Raw genomic sequence first — 19,366 nt, 5'->3', positions numbered from 1 at the left:
CGGTTTTACCACATCTAATGATAGTCTATGGTAAATTTATAGTGCGGCGACGACATGCTGCGTTCTGAAAAGACGCGTTGCATGTCAGTTTACGCAGGTCTGCCCAGCGTCAAACACGCAGCGTTTCCTGAACGTGGAAACATACCCCAACACCGATTACACAAGACAGATTTCTTCACCCCAGGTATCATTTTAATCAGTATAACAGCATCAACCTGACAGTGTCTGTAGGTTACTGAGCACAATCCTGCTTTAAGGCCAAATGTTGTTTCGGTAATAAAGGAGTTAAGGTAAGCCAAAAGGACTACACACTCAATTGAAGATTCAAATAGTATTTATTGACAATCCAAATTTTTATGTATATCTAACATTTTAGTCAATAACTTAGATATTGATTGATATATATATGATGCACTATATGGAAAATAAAAATGGATATAATAATAGTTCATAACAAATCTAAAGAAAGTGTCAAAAAAGTAATAAAATAATATGCAAATAAGGCTAACCAAACTAGAAAAGACTGTTAAGCTAGCAAAATTCAATGTTAATAAAATAACAGCTTCACATATGGAAGGCAACAGGCCACTGAATGTTCCACTGAAAGTATCTTAGGTGAGTAATTACAACAGTACAATACAATAAGTGAAAAGAAAGAAAGAAAAAAAGAGAAAGAAAGAGAAAAAAAGAAAGTAATAAAGAAAGAATGAAGAAGAGACATTAGTAATAATGAGGTGACGGAGACAGATCACTGTGCATCATTACTATTTAACTGTAAAGCAGAGCAGACAAACAGCATTTATAGTGGGGAAAAAATGGGTATACTGTACATATATGGACCAGCTTAGTACAAGCATAGCTTCTGGTGTCCATAATGTAATAATTGGGAGGAGTACTCTGTATCTTCAACACCAATACAGTGAAAGTACAACACACTGTTGGAATAAAAACATAAATCTCTGAGAGGATGGAAATATATGAAGTATGGTATGTGTGTACAAGTAGGTATAATATATAGAACATATAAAATGGCATTACATGTACACTATAAAGTACAAAACACACATAGGCACAATATACAGAGCATAGAGCACTCAAAATGCAAAAGGGATGTGTACAAATGTAAACACGGATAACTGGGGAAATCTTACCGAATAGCACTCACAACAATCTTGAAGATAGAAGAAATATAGCGCTAGTGAAAAGCTGTTTAACAGAAAGTGCTGAAATTACGTCACTTGTGCGGTGGTTAAAAGCAAGGTATCAGAAATAGACATCAAATCCGGTCCGGCGGTGACGTCGGATTTCAGAACAGAAGTCTCATACAGGAGAAGCCGTCATTGCATATACAGTCACCATAGATGCATTCTAATAGAGCAAATTAAAAAAAATTATTTTAGTGTACAAAATAGCAATATCTGAATACTATGGTATACAACCTTCGTGCGGCTATAATCATATTGACCCAAATAAAGTAAGATTATCACTTTTACCATATTGTGAACGGCATAAAAAATACTAGACGATGTCTGAATTGCTGTTTATTCATTCTGCCTCCGAAAAATCAGAAAAACCTATTGAAAAAATGTTATGTGCCAACAAATGCAGTAGATAAGACACTACTCAGATCTGTCATTTGTCAACTGAAAAATAGGAGGCTTTTCATATTACTAGTAGTTCAAAAGACGCCGGAAAAGCAACAAGGATTCTAAGCAATGGGGATGTGGTGTCAGGATTCAAACATAGCAGCGCCTGTGCACCAGATGGCAGAGCTTCCTTCTGAGCTATTCAGCTTGCTGGACAGTTCTGTGCTAACCCAAATACTTGTACCTATGTTGTTGCTGATGTTTCCACCCTGAGTTTCCTATTGTTTACCACCCTGAGTTAACCCCTTAACGACCGCCGATACGCCTTTTAACGGCGGCCGCTAAGTGTACTTAAACCACAGCGCCGTTAATTAACGGCGCTGTAGAAAAAGTGAATAGCGCCCCCCCAGAGTCGGATTTTCTCTGGGGTCTCGGTTACCGGGGGTAGCCGAGACCTCAGAGAACATGATTCGGGGTTTTTTTTACCGACCCCCGAGTTGCGGTCGCCGGTAATTAACCGTTTACCGGCGATCGCAAAAAAAACAACAAAAAACGCGATTTCCCATTTAATTTCTCTGTCCTCCGATGTGATCGCACATCGGAGGACAGAGAAATGGGGTCCCCGATCGCCCCCGATGCCCCCCCGATACTCACCTGTCTCCCCCGGTGCTCCTTGTGGCTCCCCATGGGCGCCGCCATCTTAAAAATGGCGGGCGCACGCGCAGTGCGCCCGCCGGCCGGCACCTGGGAGATCTTTGGGGTCTCGGCTGCTGGGGGTAGCCGAGACCCCAAAGAACATGATCGGGGTCGGTTTTTACCGACCCATGTTTTGTGATCGCCGGTAATTAACTGTTTACCGGCGACCGCAAAAAAAAAAAAAAAGTGATGTGTAATTCTCTGTCCTCTGATGTGATCGCACATCAGAGGACAGAGAAATAGGGGGATTCGGGGACCCTATCATACTTACCGGTGTCCCTGGGTCCTCCTGTCTTCTCCTGGCCGCCGGCTTCTTCCTATGAAAAGAAAATGGCGGGCGCATGCGCAGTGCGCCCGCTCTCTGCTGCCATCTCCCGGCCGGCAGGAGAGAAGAGTTGGGGCTAAAATTAGGGCTAGGGTTAGGGCTAGGGTTGTGGCTAAATTTAGGGTTAGAGCTAAATTTAGGGTTAGGGTTGGGGCTAAATTTAGGGTTAGGGTTGGGGCTAAAGTTAGGGCTATAGTTAGAGTTGGGGCTAAAGTTAGGACTAGGGTTGCGGCTAAAGTTAGGGTTAGGGTTGGGATTAGGGTTTGGATTAGGGTTGGCATTAGGGTTACGTTTGGGATTACGGTTAGGTTTGGGATTAGGGTTAAGGGTAGGGTTGGGATTAGGGGTGTATTGGGATTAGGGTTAGGTTTGAGGTTAGGGTTGAGATTAGGAATAGGGGTGTGTTGGATTTAGGGTTCTGATTAGGGTTATGGTTGTTTTGAGGTTAGGGTTGCGATTATCCTTAGGGTTGTGATTAGGATTATGGATCGGGTTGGCATTAGGGTTAGGCCTCTTTCACACTTCAGTCTTTTGGCATCAGTCTGAAACCGCCATTTTCATCAAATAGCGGATCCGCCATTTTTTTTGGCGGTTCCGCTATTTTCCCATAGACATGCATTAGCGACGGACTGTGGCGGATGGTCGTCCGTTCCATCCGCCATGTGACGGATCCGTCGAGATTTGGCGGACGTCATCTAGACATTGACGGCCATTGTATCGTTTTTTGTCTGCGCCGAAATGGCGGTTCGCGACGGATCCGTTGCGTTCGTCATTCCATAGAAAGGCCGCCTATGGGCGACGGATCCGTCGTTACCGTCATTTCGGCGGATCCGTCGCCCCAATCCGCTTTTTCAATTGCGCATGCTCCAAAAAGTAGATACTTTTCCCAGACAACCCCCAAGTAACGGATCCGTCAAAAAAACGGATCCGTTAGAACCGTTTTCTCAACAATTGTGACGGATCCGTCACTATGTCGGAGCTGACTGACACCAAACAACTGAAGTGTGAAAGAAGCCTTAGGGGTGTGTTGGGGTTAGGGTTGGAGTTAGATTTGGGGGGTTTCCACTGTTTAGGTACATCAGGGGGTCTCTAAACGCCACAGCCAATTTTGCGCTCAAAAAGTCAAATGGTGCTCCCTCCCTTCCGAGTTCTGCCGTGCACCCAAACAGTGGTTTACCCCCACATATGGGGCATCAGCGTACTCGGGATAAATTGGACAACAACTTTTGGGGTCCAATTTCTCCTGTTACCCTTGTGAAAATAAAAACTTGGGGGCTAAAAAATCTTTTTTGTGGAAAAAAAAATATATTTTTTATTTTCACAACTCTGCATTATAAACGTCTGTGAAGCACTTGGGCATTCAAAGTTCTCACCACACATCTAGATAAGTTCCTTGGGGGCTCTAGTTTCCAAAATGGGGTCACTTGTGGGGGGTTTCTACTGTTTAGGTACATCATGGTCTCTGCAAACGCAACATAATGCCCGCAGACCATTCTATCAAAGTCTGCATTCCAAAATGGGGTTCCTTCCCTTCCGAGCTCTGCCATGCGCTCAAACAGTGGTCCCCACCAAACATGGGGTATCAGTGTACTCAGCACAAATTGGACAACAACTTTTGGGGTCCAATTTCTCTTGTTACCCTTGTCAAAATAAAAATTTGGGGGCTCAAAAATCTTTTTTGTGGAAAAAAATTTTCATTTTTATTTTCACGACTGCATTATAAACTTCTGTGAAGCACTTGGGCATTCAAAGTTCTCACCACACATCTAGATAAGTTGCCTGGGGGGTCTAGTTTCCAAAATGGGGTCACTTGTGGGGGGTTTCTACTGTTTAGGTACATCAAGGGCAAACGCAACATAACGCCCGCAGACCATTCTATCAAAGTCTGCATTCCAAAACAGCGCTCCTTCCCTTCCGAGCTCTGCCATGCGCCCAAACAGTGGTTTACCCCAACATATGGGGTATCAGCCTACTCAGCATAAATTGCACAATAAATTTTGGGGTCCAATTTCTCCTGTTACCCTTGAGAAAATAAAAAATTGCAGGCTAAAAAATCATTTTTGAGGAAAAAAAAAGGATTTTTTATTTTCACAGCTCTACTTTATAAATTTCTGTGAAGAACTTGGGGATTTAAAGTGCTCACCACACATCTAGATAAGTTCCTTAAGTGGTCTAGTTTCCAAAATGGGGTCACTTGTGGGGGGTTTCTACTGTTTAGGCACATCAGGGGCTCTCCAAACGCGACATGGTGTCCGATCTCAATTCCAGCCAATTCTACATTGAAAAAGTAAAACGGCACTCCTCTTCCAAGCTCTGCGGTGCGCCCAAACAGTGGTTTACCCCCACATATGGGGTATCGCCATACTCAGGAGAAATTGCACAACAACTTTTGTGGTCTAATTTCTCCTGTTACCCTTGTGAAAATAAGAATTTGTGGGTGAAAAGATCATTTTTGTGTAAACAAATGCGATTTTTTATTTTCACGGCTCTACTTTATAAACTTCTGTGAAGCACTTGGGGGCTCAAAGTGCTCACCACACATCTAGATAAGTTCCTTAAGGGGTCTAGTTTCCAAAATGGGGTCACTTGTGGGGAGTTTCCACTGTTTAGGCACATCAGGGGCTCTCTAAACGTGACCTGGCATCCGATCTCAATTCCAGCCAATTCTGCATTGAAAAAGTCAAACGGCGCTCCTTCTCTTCCAAGCTCTGCGGTGCGCCCAAACAGTGGTTTACCCCCACATATGGGGTATCGGCGTATTCAGGAGAAATTGCACAACAACATTTATGTTTAAATTTCTGTTTTTACACTTGTGAAAATAAAAAAAAAAATGGTTCTGAAGCAAAATGTTTGCAAAAAAAAAGTTATATGTTCATTTTTGCCTTCCACATTGTTTCAGTTCCTGTGAAGCACGTAAAGGGTTAATAAACTTCTTGAATGTGGTTTTGAGCACCTTGAGGGGTGCAGTTTTTAGAATGGTGTCACACTTGGTTATTTTCTATCATATTGACCCCTCAAAATGACTTTAAATGTGATGTGGTCCCTAAAAAAAAAATGGTGTTGTAAAAATGAGAAATTGCTGGTCAACTTTTAACCCTTATAACTCCCTAACAAAAAAAAATTTTGGTTCCAAAATTGTGCTGATGTAAAGTAGACATGTGGGAAATGTTATTTATTAACTATTTTTTGTGACATATCTCTCTGATTTAAGGGCATAAAAATCCAAAGTTTGAAAATTGCTAAATTTTAAATTTTTTTGCCATATTTCCATTTTTTTCATAAATAATCGCAAGTAATATCGAAGAAATGTTACCACTAACATGAAGTACAATATGTCACGAAAAAACAATCTCAGAATCAGCAGGATCCGTTGAAGCGTTCCAGAGTTATAACCTCATAAAGTGACAGTGGTCAGAATTGTAAAAATTGGCCTGGTCATTAAGTACCAAATTGGCTCTGTCACTAAGGGGTTAAGGTACCGTCACACTAAACAACTTTACGAGAACGACAACGACCCGTGACGTTGCAGCGTCCTGGATAACGATCTCGTTGTGTTTGACACGCAGCAGCGATCTGGATCCCCCTGTGATATCGCTGGTCAGAGCTTAAAGCCCAGAACTTTATTTGGTCGTCAGATCGGCGTGTATCGTCGTGTTTGACCGCAAAAGCAACGATGTCAGCAATTATAACATGGAGTTAACGACCTGTGAGAACGATAAGTGAGTCACCGCTACGTCACAGGATCGCTCCTGCATCGTTCTGGAGCTGATGTGTTTGACATCTCTACAGCGACCTAAACAGCGACGCTGCAGCGATCGGATCGTTGTCTATATCGCTGCAGCGTCGCTGAGTGTGACGGTACCTTTACTGATTGGCTCACTCTGATTGCACACCCTATTTAAACTTGGCCTTGCTCTCATTTCCTTGCATGATTATTGAGCTACCTGCCTCTAGTCAAGCTCCCTTCCACCAGCTATTCCTTCAAACAACACTGCTGCTCCTGGTAAATGACCTGTAGCTTCCTTGACTACGATTTCTGTTTATACCCTCAAACGATGCTTCCGCTTCTGGTAAACGACCTCTGGCTTTCCTGACTACGATTCATGCTTATTCTTTCAAAGATTTCTGCTCCTGGTAAACGACCTCTGGCTTCCTTGACTACGATTCCTGCTTATTCCTGTAAACTACATTGCTGCTCCTGTGTACCGACCCCTTGGCTACACCAGACTACGCTACCTGCCGTTGCTGCCCCCAATAGTTGCAATATCACTACTCCAACCAGGTCAGTCCATAACAGAATAATCACGCACACAAAATGGAGTCCGCTGCAGCCCAACTGAGGCAACAAGTTGCCGAACTTCAGAATTTTGGTACCACCTACCAAGAAAAATTTTCTAAGTTGCAGACACAGGTGTTGGGTCAACAAAAGGAAATTGAGATGCAGAGGCAACATCTGGAATTGCGCCGTTGCCTGCAAAGTTCAGCGGGGATCTTTATCAATACTGTTGATTCCTAAATAAATGCCGTATCTATTTCCAGATGCATCCTTCTCCAGTTACAAATATTCGGAGACCACCCGAGCAACGAGTACACTCGCTCATCACTATTCATTACTGCTATGGATGAAGTCTTTGATGACCCAAATTGCTGTGCTACAGCTGAAACCAAATTGCATAACCTATGTCAAGGGCGGCGCTCTGTAGCTGAATATACCTCTGAATCCCGCCGCTGGGTCGCAGACACCATATTGAATTTGGTTGCCCAGAGGAATTAATTTCGCTGACGATGATCAGAGCTAATGAAAGATGATCTTGTAAGGGTTGAGACCCCTGATAATTTGGAGGACTTTATTCAGCTGTGCATCCGAGTTGATCAGAGACTCACTGAATGAAGAAAGGAAAGACTGCGAATGCTTGGAAACAACCCTATCTACTCCTTTACTCAATCAGAATTAAAAAACCAACAGGAAAGGAAACTGTTCCTGAACCTATGCAAATTGATGTAATCCGCAAACCTCTCTCTGCAGTAGAGAAGGAAAGGCAGCGTAGAGAATCTATATCTCTATTGTGGGTGCACTGGACATTTTGCCATCAACTGTCCTTAATAAAAGGACCATAGCCTTCACAAATGACAGGACTGAAAGCGATTTAGACCTCTTTGAACAGCCAGATCCAGTTCTGAAGGCCATCTTTTCTGTAATGCAAGATAAAGGCAAAGCGTAATCACCATCATCTCATTTTGTCATTCCCATACAGGTCATAATTGGGAGTCAAAAAATACAATGCTCTGCCATGGTAGACTCTGGAGAAGGAGGGAATTTCATGGACTTACAATTCACACTTGTCAACAACATTGTGTGAGGCAGCGACCAGTGTTATTTGCGAGGGTCGCTATGTGTCCCCCAAGGATGTGCTTAGAAGCGTAGTGAGGCCGCGGAAGGGCATTGCAGTCACTGGCGTAACTGATTGCAATGCAGAATAAAAGTGAGTGTGGTCTTGGGCAAGCTATTTGTACAAGGCGATTTAGGAAAACCTGCCATGGGCTTTTATTTTTGAAACGGACAACTGGAAGGTAGCGGGGTGGTCCTTTTCTTCCCCCGGCTGGGTTTTCCATGTGGCCTACCACACACAGGTAGATTGATAAAATCCCTGCAGCAGAGGGTTTGGTGTGTCAGTTTGGAGTTTGCAGCGAGCAGTGTAGACGGCTCTGCCAAAGCTCAGCCTGGGTGAGGGAACATAGAGCCAAGCAGAGCGAACTCCTGGCACCCCGCAGCATGATACGGTGGTGCAGTCACCCTCGGCAACTGGACACACTTATGGACTGTCTTGTTTCCCAGTTGTGATCCGGAGGATACCGTGTGCTGTACAGTGTGTGAGTTTGGACATTAAAAACGTTTGCTGTGAGCTTTCCCTGTGGTCACTGTGTCACACTGCACCAACCCCGCTGCACTAGAATTGCAAGTAGGACTAAATCCATGCCTATTGATATGGAAACTGTGGATGGATCACCTTTATCTTCTGGAGCTGTTACTCACGAGACAATTGAACTGGAAATCTGTATTGAGCTGAATTATCATGAAGTGGTTAGTTTTCATCTTATTTCATCTCTAAAATTTTCAGTTATTCTAGGAATTCCCTGGTTTTCAATTCATAACTAGTGATGCGCGAATATACTCGTCACTCGAGATTTCTCGAGGATGCTCGGGGTTCCATAGTGTGGAAGCGCCGCACAACGGGGGCAGCGGATGCTGTTTTACATCGCATCCGCTGCCCCATTGTGATGTGCGGGGAGGCGGGGCGGAGTTCCGGCCGAGCATGCGCGGTCGGAAAAGACGCTATCGACGCACAAAAAAAGTTACATGTTTTTTTGTGCCGACGGTCCGACGCAACCGTCGCACGACGGTTGCGACGTGTGGCAATGCGTCGCTAATTTAAGTCTATGGAGAAAAAACACATCCTGCAATCACTTTTGCAGGATGTGTTTTTTTCTACAGAACGACGCATAGCGACGTGCAGTGCACGTCCATGCTTTCCTGTATGACTGACTCCGGGAAAATGGCCGCCGGAATCTCGGGAGATGAGATTTCAGGGCTGAGATCTCATCTCTCGAGATCCCGGTGGCCATTTTCCCCGAAGTCCACTGCACAGGAAAGCAGGGAAGAACTGCCAGGGGCTCTGGCCTTTCACAAAATGTCGCCAGAGTGCCCCGCAGCACCGGAGACAGCCCTGCAGCACCGGAGCCCACCTGCAGCACCGGGCCCCCCCTGCAGCACCCCTCATTCCAGCCTGCAGCACAGGAGCCCCCCTGCAGACCCCTCATCCCAGCCTGCAGCACAGGAGCCCCCCTGCAGACCCCCTCATCCCAGCCTGCAGCAATGCTCCACTCCTGCCTCCAGCAACGACCCTGATCCACCGCAGCCACAACCCCTGGTAAGCAATAAGACGCATGGATTATAAGAAGACCCACCAATTTATTAAAAAAAAAGTTTTTTCCTATTTTTCTCCTCAAAATTTGGGGTGCGTCTTATAATCCGGAGTGTCTTAGGATGGTTTAACACTTGCGTTTTGATCTGCAGCGTTTAAAAAAAAAACGCATGTGGTGAAAAAACGCATGTAAACGCGGCAAAACGCCGCGTTTTTTTAGACGCATGCGTTTTTGCATGCAAAAAAAAACCGCGGCGTTTTGCCGCGTTTACATGCGTTTTTTCCTGTGTTTGCGTTTTTAAAACGCATGCTGAGAAGTATGTGACAGCTGCCAATCATCAAAATCAACTAGAAAACCCACTATAAACAGAAATAGCTAGGGTTAGGATCCCTAGTAACCCTAGGGATCCTAAAACTAACCCTAGGGATCCTAACCCAAACCCTAAGGATCCTAACCCTAAGGGTTAGGATCCTAACCCTAAGGGTTAGGATCCTAACCCTAAGGGTTAGGATCCTAACCCTAAGGGTTAGGATCCCTAGGGTTAGGATCCCTAGGGTTACTAGGGATCCTAACCTTAGGGTTCGGATCCCTAGTAACCCTAGGGTTAGGGTTTTCTTGTTTTTTCTTGTGTTTAGGGTTAGGGTTTTCTTGTGTTTTTATAAAAACGCATGCGTTTTTAACGCAAGCAAACGCATGTGCTTAAAAACGCATGCGTTTACATAGACAGCAATGCATTTTTTTGCCGCGAATAAACGCATGCGTTTTTTTTGCGGCAAAAAAACGCCGCTAGAAATTACTACAGGTTGCATTTCTGCAACTAAACGCACGCGTCAAAAAAACGCATGCGTTGCCGAAAACGCGTCAAAACGCATGCGTTTTTAATGTTAAGTATACAAAAAAAACGCATGCGTTGCTGAAAACGCGTCAAAACGCATGCGTTTTTAATGTTAAGTATAGAAAAAAAACGCATGCGTTTTTTAGCGCTAAAACGCTGCAGATCAAAACGCAAGTGTGAAACCAGCCTTACAAAGCGAAAAATACGGTATATGTTCTATCCATGATATCACGCAAAGAACACGTCCTCAGTCCATGGTTCTAATCATATGTCAGAGTTTTTTTGCGGAATGTGTGTGTGCGTGCAAAAATCACGGAGACGTCAGTTTTGGTTTGTTTGTTTTTTTAAATCCCTTGAAGCTAGGGGCCAAATGAGCATCGGGTGAAGTTGTTTGTTTGTTTCATTGACTGGCGAGTCTCCTCCATGCCACTTATGGGATCTATACTCTTGCCATTTCATGATACCTTACATTGACATACTTTGTAAATTATTTATACTACTTTATGCTAACTGGTATCAGTCTGTAATATTGGGATTACATATTGTATATTTTGTTATACCACTATACTTACATGTAGTAATTACCACTCAGTATAAAGCCAGTATTTCTTAAAACATTACATTTGTATCATATTGTTTACATAAAGCTACCAGCATCTGCATTCGTTATTTTGTCTTACATTTTTAAACTATTTTTTCAATAAGAGCTCATTTTCATACTGATAAAGAATAACTGCAGGGCAGGAATATTATAAGATTTATTCTATCTATATGTGCTAATTGGCATATAAACCCTGTGCTCATGATATTTGTGTAGGTATATTTAACGTTTTCTTGCACTATAGTGTTGCACAAGTATGACATCAGGGTGCAATCCATGTGATGTACATGTTAAACATTGCAGAGGATAGGAGAAGCATTGTAATCCATTTATTAATTCATACATGAAAATTACTGACGAAACACTGATGACACGCATATCATTTTTTGCGTATGTGAAAAACACCGATCTCTGAATGAGGCATGATATTCAGCATAAAAAAGTAGATCGAATACATTAGACTTGATAGGTTTTTAAAAAGCTCATGTGAATATAATTGTCAACCACATAAGATAAATGTTACAAGGAGTCAATAATTAGGACAAAACAAATGTTATGGTTTACAAAGTACAAATGATTTAGAGCCGACAGTTCAGATTGTATACTACAGTAAAGTCTTTGCTAAAATCATTTATGCATTTCTTCTTTTTACTTTACATTTTTCTTGCCTTCTTGTTCTTGGGAGTTCTTCCATTTTGATTCTGTGCAAATCGAGCAACAGTAGACACTCCATCCACAAATTTGGTTTTGAAGAGGACATTAGCGTTGTTAAACATTCCATCTTTCAGCGACACAACTATGAACTTTAATAGAAAGGTTAAAAATGTGTTACTTTTCCTGTTCTCAAAGTGATGACATAACTAGAATAAGTCTTCTATTCAGTGGTGTAACTAGAGTCTGATGGTCTAAGGCGCAAGATATATTACGGTACATATCGCCTATTCTACGGTACGTCCCTTATCTAGTATATATGCAGCGCCCCAGAGTCCTGGTCGTTGCAGTAATGTCGGTCTTCCACCAGGGGGAGTGGTTAAGTCTGAAGGCAATAAAGGAGATCTTCCTACCAGGTGTCACAAACCATACACCATACTTCACACTCCAGTCCACCAGGGGGAGCCTTGCTCCTAGCTACTAGGGCACTCCTCACAATTAGGTAAAACTGGTGGGCTGGATAGAAAGTTAGTCAGAAGCTGACTGGGCTTTGCCCAGGCAACATCCTGTCAGGCAGACAGGGGGAAGGAGGAGCATCAGAGCTGCAGACAGAGAAGTCCCTGACAGGGGTGGGATCCTGTCAGAGGCCTAGATAGAGGGCTACGGAGCTGCGCCTGCCCCACGTGCGGCAGCATCCTAAGGAAGGACACGAAGAGAACTGTATTGTAGCGGGTGAGAAACGAAGTCATAGCACAAGGAGAAAACCAGAGGGAGTTCCGCCCTGTAAAAGGCTGCCTCCTTCTGAGGCGGAGACGCCGGTGGCCGGAACACCGAGGAAGCAATCGTCTCCAAGCCTTGCTTCAGAGACCGGCAGGACAGTCAATTCCACGTTGGCTGCCCGACCATATACCCAGGAGGCACGGTGGCAACTTGTGGGGGCCGGGGCATCTCTAGAGTCCCTGTAAAAAGCCTCAGGCCACCAGTCATACGGGTTTGTCCTATCCACACCATCTGGGGGACAGAGAGGAAGACATAACATCTAGAACATCTACAACAGTTGTGAGGACCTTACCAAGAATCTCAGCAGGGAGGTACTACAACACACAGGCGCTAGAGGAAGGCTACTGATTTCCACCTGGATAGGGAACTCGGGATTTGCCTTCAGACCGGCCGGACTCTGCCTACCCTGTGGTCTGTACCCTGGACTGTGGATGCTGAAGCCTTCAGTAAAGGTAAAGAGACTGCAACCTTGTGTCCTCATTATTCACTGCGTCTTACATCATCCACCATCTACACTCTGGGAAGCCCTGGGGATACACTTCACCTGTGGGAAGTTATACCATCTAGCTGCCATTACATCACCCCAGCGGACCCCTAAGCAGCGTCGTCACCCTGACTGAATACCACAGGTGGCGTCACGAACATTATCCCTTTAAAGACCTTTCCCTTATTTTACAATGGACATTCCCCTAGGGCCACGGACCCGGTCAGCCACCGTGACATCCCCTGAACTGAAGGACCCGGTGCCGAGTACCCCACGGCCCTACTGGGGGCGATCCATCTTTATTCCCCATCTTGGTATATGTCCTCCGCTCTTTAATGTATAGAAGGAAATAAACCATTATACTCACCAGGGGATTACACAGAATTCATGAGGCTCCATTGAATAAGTATAATGCACTCCCCATAGTCCTCCATATAATATACTCCACAGTTTATAGTCATCCATTTAGTACAATACTCCCCCCATAGTTATCCATAAAAGTATAATGCACCCCCCAGTCTTCCTATAAGGTATAATACACCCCATAGTCATCCATAGTAGTAGGGCCACCGATTTTTTTATTTCCAAAAATAAATACTCCCCTTTCCTTCGCTCTCATGCCATTCAGATCCTTTTGTGAAGCCGGTAGTCGACTATGGCATGTGATGGGAGTGTGTGACGTCACTGCCATGCATCTGCGAACCTGATGTGTCTGTGCGCCGTAATACACTTCAACTGGATGTGCGTCTGAGGACGCACATCCACTTCAAGTTTTTGCTGGACCCGATTGCAGCGGCAACCGCAGTCATTGTGCTGCTGCTGCTATTTATTATTAATCGTGTTCTGACTTCTGCACCCCACGATCCTGAGAATGAAGGATAACCCTAGAGTTTTTCCCAGCATGGAAGCACTCAATACATCTGCCCAGTTCACATACATTCCTCCATGCTTGATATTCGGTGCTACTGAGTAGTGGGGAAAAGAATCCCTGCACTGTGCGTCCCCTTCATTCTCACAATCACTTTATGAAATGGGATAATAGACAAAGTCATTAATGGGGGAAAAAAAAAAATCAAAAACTCAAAATTGTTTATTCTCGGTACCAGTTTTCCTGTTCAGCAGACAGGTTTCACTGCATATGGAAGGGCATGTTCTATCTTAATTCACTGTGTTGATGGGAGGACCAGGGTTTAACTCCCACAATAAATAATCAAGTTCTTCCTAATTTTGGGCCTTCATATGTTATTACAACTGAAACAGACACTGAAGAGCATTCCGTCTCATGATAGGCAGACAGGATGGTACAAGTACATAGGGGAAGATTTATTGTCTGGGGGGAAACATAAACCAAGAAGACACTTGGGATTGGACAAAATATCACATAGCTGCAATGCTCATAAGGCCAAATTAGACCTCATGCTTTGCAATGATGAGTGGCAAACACTGCATATGGAATGAGGACAAAAGTCAAACCAGACACTAAGTCATGTGGCAAAGATTGTTAAAGGGTCAATAATATCGACTTTAGGATAGCTGTTTCCAATAGGTGGCACTAGAGTTCAAGTCATCCTACTTTCTGATGAGTCAATTTCCATATTTAACTCATTTTTTGACACACTTTAAAAATAGTTTTGTGAGATGCAAAAAACATGCCATGATTTGCCATATTTAATCTGCCTGAGTTTTATAAGTTGTCAAGAATGTTGTTTTACCTAGCACCAGAGACCACAAAACAATTGTAGCAAAATATAGATGTAAGTGCTGTAGTTCCACATACCTGTGAGTGTTGAAAGTGAGTACGCAGCATCTGACCAATGTTTTGGGTGTGAGAAAGGTCCAAGGCAGCATCAACTTCATCCAAGATATAAATAGGAGCAGGTTTAAAAAGCAACATGGCAAGAATAAGAGACAATGCCACAAGAGAGCTGAAAAACAATAATACACAGACATGAAGTGCAAATATTACTATATCATTACTAAATATAAAACGCCTAAAGATATGAAACAACCACCAATACTTTATGATAAAATATAAATTTTATTATAAACATAATAATAACAATTTAAAATTCAGGAAAGGACCACCAGGTGGCAGTAGAATGCAGGTTATCATACAAGGGCATGTCAATAAATGTTTGAATAATTAATTTCTAAGTAAGCCAGATAATGTAACGAGCATGGAAATCACACCATAAATGCTCAAAAATTGAGGTAATTTTGCTTACATTGCATATTTCACATTTCATATTATATTCCATATGGAAAAGTAGGGGATAAAGTGAACATAGTGCATGTAGCAGAGTTGATATTACACATAAATGCTTAAAAGATAAATACAGTGTCAAATTTGCAAAAATGATATTAAGCTACCTCAAGAGTGCACTAAATAAATCGCATTGCACTGCGAATTAGAATTCAATATAAAGTGCATATGTCAGGAAAGTATCCATTTAAAGTGAACGCTGTGCATGAGTAAACTATATAGATAAATAATGTACCCCCAAAATAGATATAGTAAAGTGCCGTGCACAGTAAATAAAGGAGGAAAACAAGAAGAAAAATGAAATCAAATAATTACAAAGTGCACCAAAATGTAATCATGCGAAGTATTTCCATGGTCAGACATACGTATGTCTAATTCGCAGTGCAATGCGATTTATTTAGTGCACTCTTGAGGTAGCTTAATATCATTTTTGCAAATTTGACACACTATTTATCTTTTAAGCATTTATGTGTAATATCAACTCTGCTACATGCACTATGTTCACTATATCCCCTACTTTTCCATATGGAATATACTATGAAATGTGAAATATGCAATGTAAGCAAAATTACCTCAATTTTTGAGCATTTATGGAGTGATTTCCATGCTCGTTACATTATCTGGCTTACTTAGAAATCAATTATTCAAACATTTATTGACATGCCCTTGTATGATAACCGGCATTCTACTGCCACCTGGTGGTCCTTTCCTGAATTTTAAATTGTTATTATTATGTTTATAATAAAATTTATATTTTATCATAAAGTATTGGTGGTTGTTTCATATCTTTAGGCGTTATATATCTATACAGTTACACGACCACATATATAGTTGTTTATTTGGTTGATTAACTATTTTCCTGTATATTTACAGAGGTTCTCTTTATATCCATTATGGATTTTCGTGCTAAAGAAGCTGCTTGGCACTCCCAGGCATTATCAGTATTTAAAGGGAAGGATGTCCAGGTGGACAATAGTGATTTTAATAAAATCCGTGATGTGAAGTATGATCTAAAACAACTATATCATCGTCGGATTAAGATTTGGTGGAATAAAACCACCCTTCAAAACTATGTTGAGGAGAAATTAATTCAGAGAGGCCTCAGAGTCCAGGTGTTCCCGTCATATGGTAAAGATGATGTTAAGTTCACCTCCCAATGGGAAGAAATCTGTAACCATTGTTCCAATCAATTCCTCCTACTCATTATTAAAAAGAATGGGATGACCCTTGAGGATATAGATAAAGAAATTGATAAACTCCAACAGAATTTGAAAGATATTACTACTGGGACAGATATTGAAAAATTTAACGGTGAGATGGAGGAGTGCTTTAAGGATGTCAAATCAAATAAATATCAACGGGACCGTCAAGACTTTCAGAACAGTAAGATGTATAAATGGAAGACTGAATCACTCAATAAAATATGTAAACCTTCAGTGTCTTCAGTTACATCAACGGACGAAGAATCTGTCGATTCTCTATCTATTCGGGATCAACACCTGACCCGATTGGGACATAGGAAATATGAACATAGGAGATATCCACAACGTAATGGGACTAACTACAATGGAAGCAACCAGCCCCCAGCTTCAAAGGTAATCGATCTTTCTAATAGAACTTTGTCTCAATTTCAAATACAGGTATTAAATAAGGGGCTTTCATTTTCACCCACAAGCAAATTTGACTATTTTACGGCCCTTAAAGATTTGCATCTTTTCGCCCACAAATTAGTTTTTAAAAAGATGTTTGATAAACACACTGATGATGGTGTATCTTTAACAATAGAGGAACAAGAGACGGTGAGGATTTTAGAGAGCCTCTTGGATGAACAAGTACAAATTAAACCCGGTAAGTTACCTAAATCAATCATTCCTCCATCTAATCGCTCCCCTCCGATCTCAATGTATCCCAATGTTGAACTTTTCGTTAAATTGGTTGATGAAGAATTTAAACGTATCTCCACACAATTACCCTACGACAATTTGACTCGAGATGAGCGAATTGCTCTGGACCAACTAAAATGAATGGATGATGTTATTATAAAACCTTCAGACAAAGGTGGGAATGTGGTCCTATGGCCCAAAGCACAATATGAAAAGGAGGTGAAAAAACATCTTAATGACTGTGTGACATATACAAAATTAACTTTCAATCCTTTGTCCAGTTTTCAGGCACAACTACAATTGATTCTTTCTGAAGCTGAATCCAAGGGAATAATTAATCAGAAGAAAATGGAATGCCTTTACAATAAACATCCAAGAATTGCCGCATTCTACCTATTGCCCAAAATACACGAAGACATCTTGAACCCACCCGGCAGGCCTATAATTTCAGGTATTGACAGTATGTGTGAACCTATATGTAAATTTATTGACCAAATTTTGAGACCTTTGGTCGAAGTATTGCCATCATATTTGAAAGACACATCTGACATACTTAAAAAGATGGATGGGGTTCAGATTAGTGAAGACACATTGATGGTAGTCTGTGACGTTGAATCCCTTTACACGTCAATAAGGCATGAGGATGGTATGAGGGCAGTTGGATATTTTTTTAGAAATGTCTGATATAGAAGGGGATTTGGCCAAACTCATCATTGAACTACTCCATTTTATTTTAACTCATAATTTCTTTTTGTTTAGGGGGTCCTTCTTCCTACAGCTCCGGGGCACAGCTATGGGGGCGTCCTGTGCGCCCTCGTATGCTAATCTGTTCCTGGGGCTGTGGGAGAGGGACCTCTTTATCTGATGGCACCCCACATATTGATAAAGTGCTATCATGGAGTCGTTTTATAGACGATATCTTTTTTCTTTGGCAAGGTACTAGTGATGATTTGTCCAATTTCATTTCCAGTATCAACAGGAATGACCTGAACATAAAATTGACGTACAAATCGGGGAGGCACAACATCGACTTGCTGGATGTTCTATTTGATATCAATGACAACGGTCAGATTGTGACTGATGTCCATCGGAAATCCACGGCGGTCAATAGTCTACTACATGCTAGTTCTTCTCACCCTAGGAATTTGATCCGCAGTATTCCTACAGGACAATTCCTGAGAATGTGCAGAATATGCTCTAATGATAAACTCTTTGAACATCAAGCTGAAGTACTTAGAGAGCGATTCATTGAACGGGGTTATTCTGAAGCAAATATACAAAAAGGCTATCGTCGTGCTAGGTTTTCCAAATGGTCAGATCTCCTCTATCAACCGAAGAAAAGGAAAGATAACGAAATGGTGAGATTCATCTCAACTTTTAATGTCAGGAATGGGGAAATGTGGAGAGCACTCAACAAATTTTGGGATATTTTGAGACTGGACGACACCTTGAATCACTTCATCCCCAAACATCCAGCAATTACCTACAAAAGGTCCCGTAATCTAAGGGATATGTTGGTCCAGAGTAACTTGGAGGGCCCCAAAGAGAGAACTATATTCAACTCGGGAAAACCCGTATGGGGGTGCAAACCATGTGGTTCTTGCGTGGCTTGTTCCAATATTAACACAACACAGAATTTTGTTGACTCCTCTGGTACGAAGACTTTTAAAATTACCCACAGCATCAATTGTAAAACGATGGGCGTAGTCTATTGTGCTAGTTGTCCGTGTAAAAAACTGTATGCGGGCATGACATCACGTGAACTGAGGAGGAGAGTCAGGGAACATGTACTTGATATTAAAGCTGCGGAGGGTGTCACAAACATTGCTGAGCTAAAAACGGTACCTCGTCACTTCAAACTTTTTCATGGATGTGACTCATCCCTTCTTAAGGTAAGCGGGATTGATAGAATTATTATAGGGACTCAGGGTGGGGACTGGAAAAAACGGCTGGCACAGAGAGAAATACAGTGGATCTGTAAACTAGACACTGTGTCCCCTAAGGGCTTAAATGAGGCCCTAAGTTTTGTGCCTTTTTTGTAATTAGTATCTCCCACATTGTTATCTGCTTTGTTTTTAATGTTTTTTATTCTTGTTTCTTTGTATGTCTGACCATGGAAATACTTCACATGATTACATTTTGGTGCACTTTGTAATTATTTTATTTCATTTTTCTTCTTGTTTTCCTCCTTTATTTACTGTGCACGGCACTTTACTATATCTATTTTGGGGGTACATTATTTATCTATATAGTTTACTCATGCACAGCGTTCACTTTAAATGCATACTTTCCTGACATATGCACTTTATATTGAATTTCTAATTCGCAGTGCAATGCG

At 42.1% G+C, this 19,366-nt stretch overlaps 1 protein-coding gene across 7 annotated transcripts in view; it reads right to left on the bottom strand.

The window, feature by feature from the left end:
- Positions 1-316: 316 nt before the first annotated feature.
- SMC2 (structural maintenance of chromosomes 2) overlaps positions 317-19,366 on the bottom strand; it is a 154,279-nt gene continuing 135,229 nt past the window's right edge. For 5 of the 7 annotated variants that reach the window (XM_077250912.1, XM_077250957.1, XM_077250928.1 and 2 more), the window contains 3 exons: positions 14,660-14,807; positions 11,636-11,770; positions 317-1,368 (listed from right to left, as the gene is read on the bottom strand). In XM_077250912.1, the coding sequence (XP_077107027.1) occupies positions 1,321-1,368; positions 11,636-11,770; positions 14,660-14,807 (331 nt within the window). In that variant the 3' untranslated portion in view covers positions 317-1,320. Of the gene's footprint in view, positions 1,369-11,281; positions 11,771-14,659; positions 14,808-19,366 lie in introns of those variants that run through there. The other 2 variants (XR_013213289.1, XM_077250948.1) reach the window with 2 other exon arrangements.

The sequence above is a fragment of the Ranitomeya variabilis genome, chromosome 1 (assembly GCF_051348905.1).
Source record: "Ranitomeya variabilis isolate aRanVar5 chromosome 1, aRanVar5.hap1, whole genome shotgun sequence".
NCBI lineage: Eukaryota > Metazoa > Chordata > Amphibia > Anura > Dendrobatidae > Ranitomeya > Ranitomeya variabilis.
The sequence above is the reverse complement of the archived record's forward strand: the minus strand, read 5'-3'. Positions and strand labels throughout refer to the sequence as shown.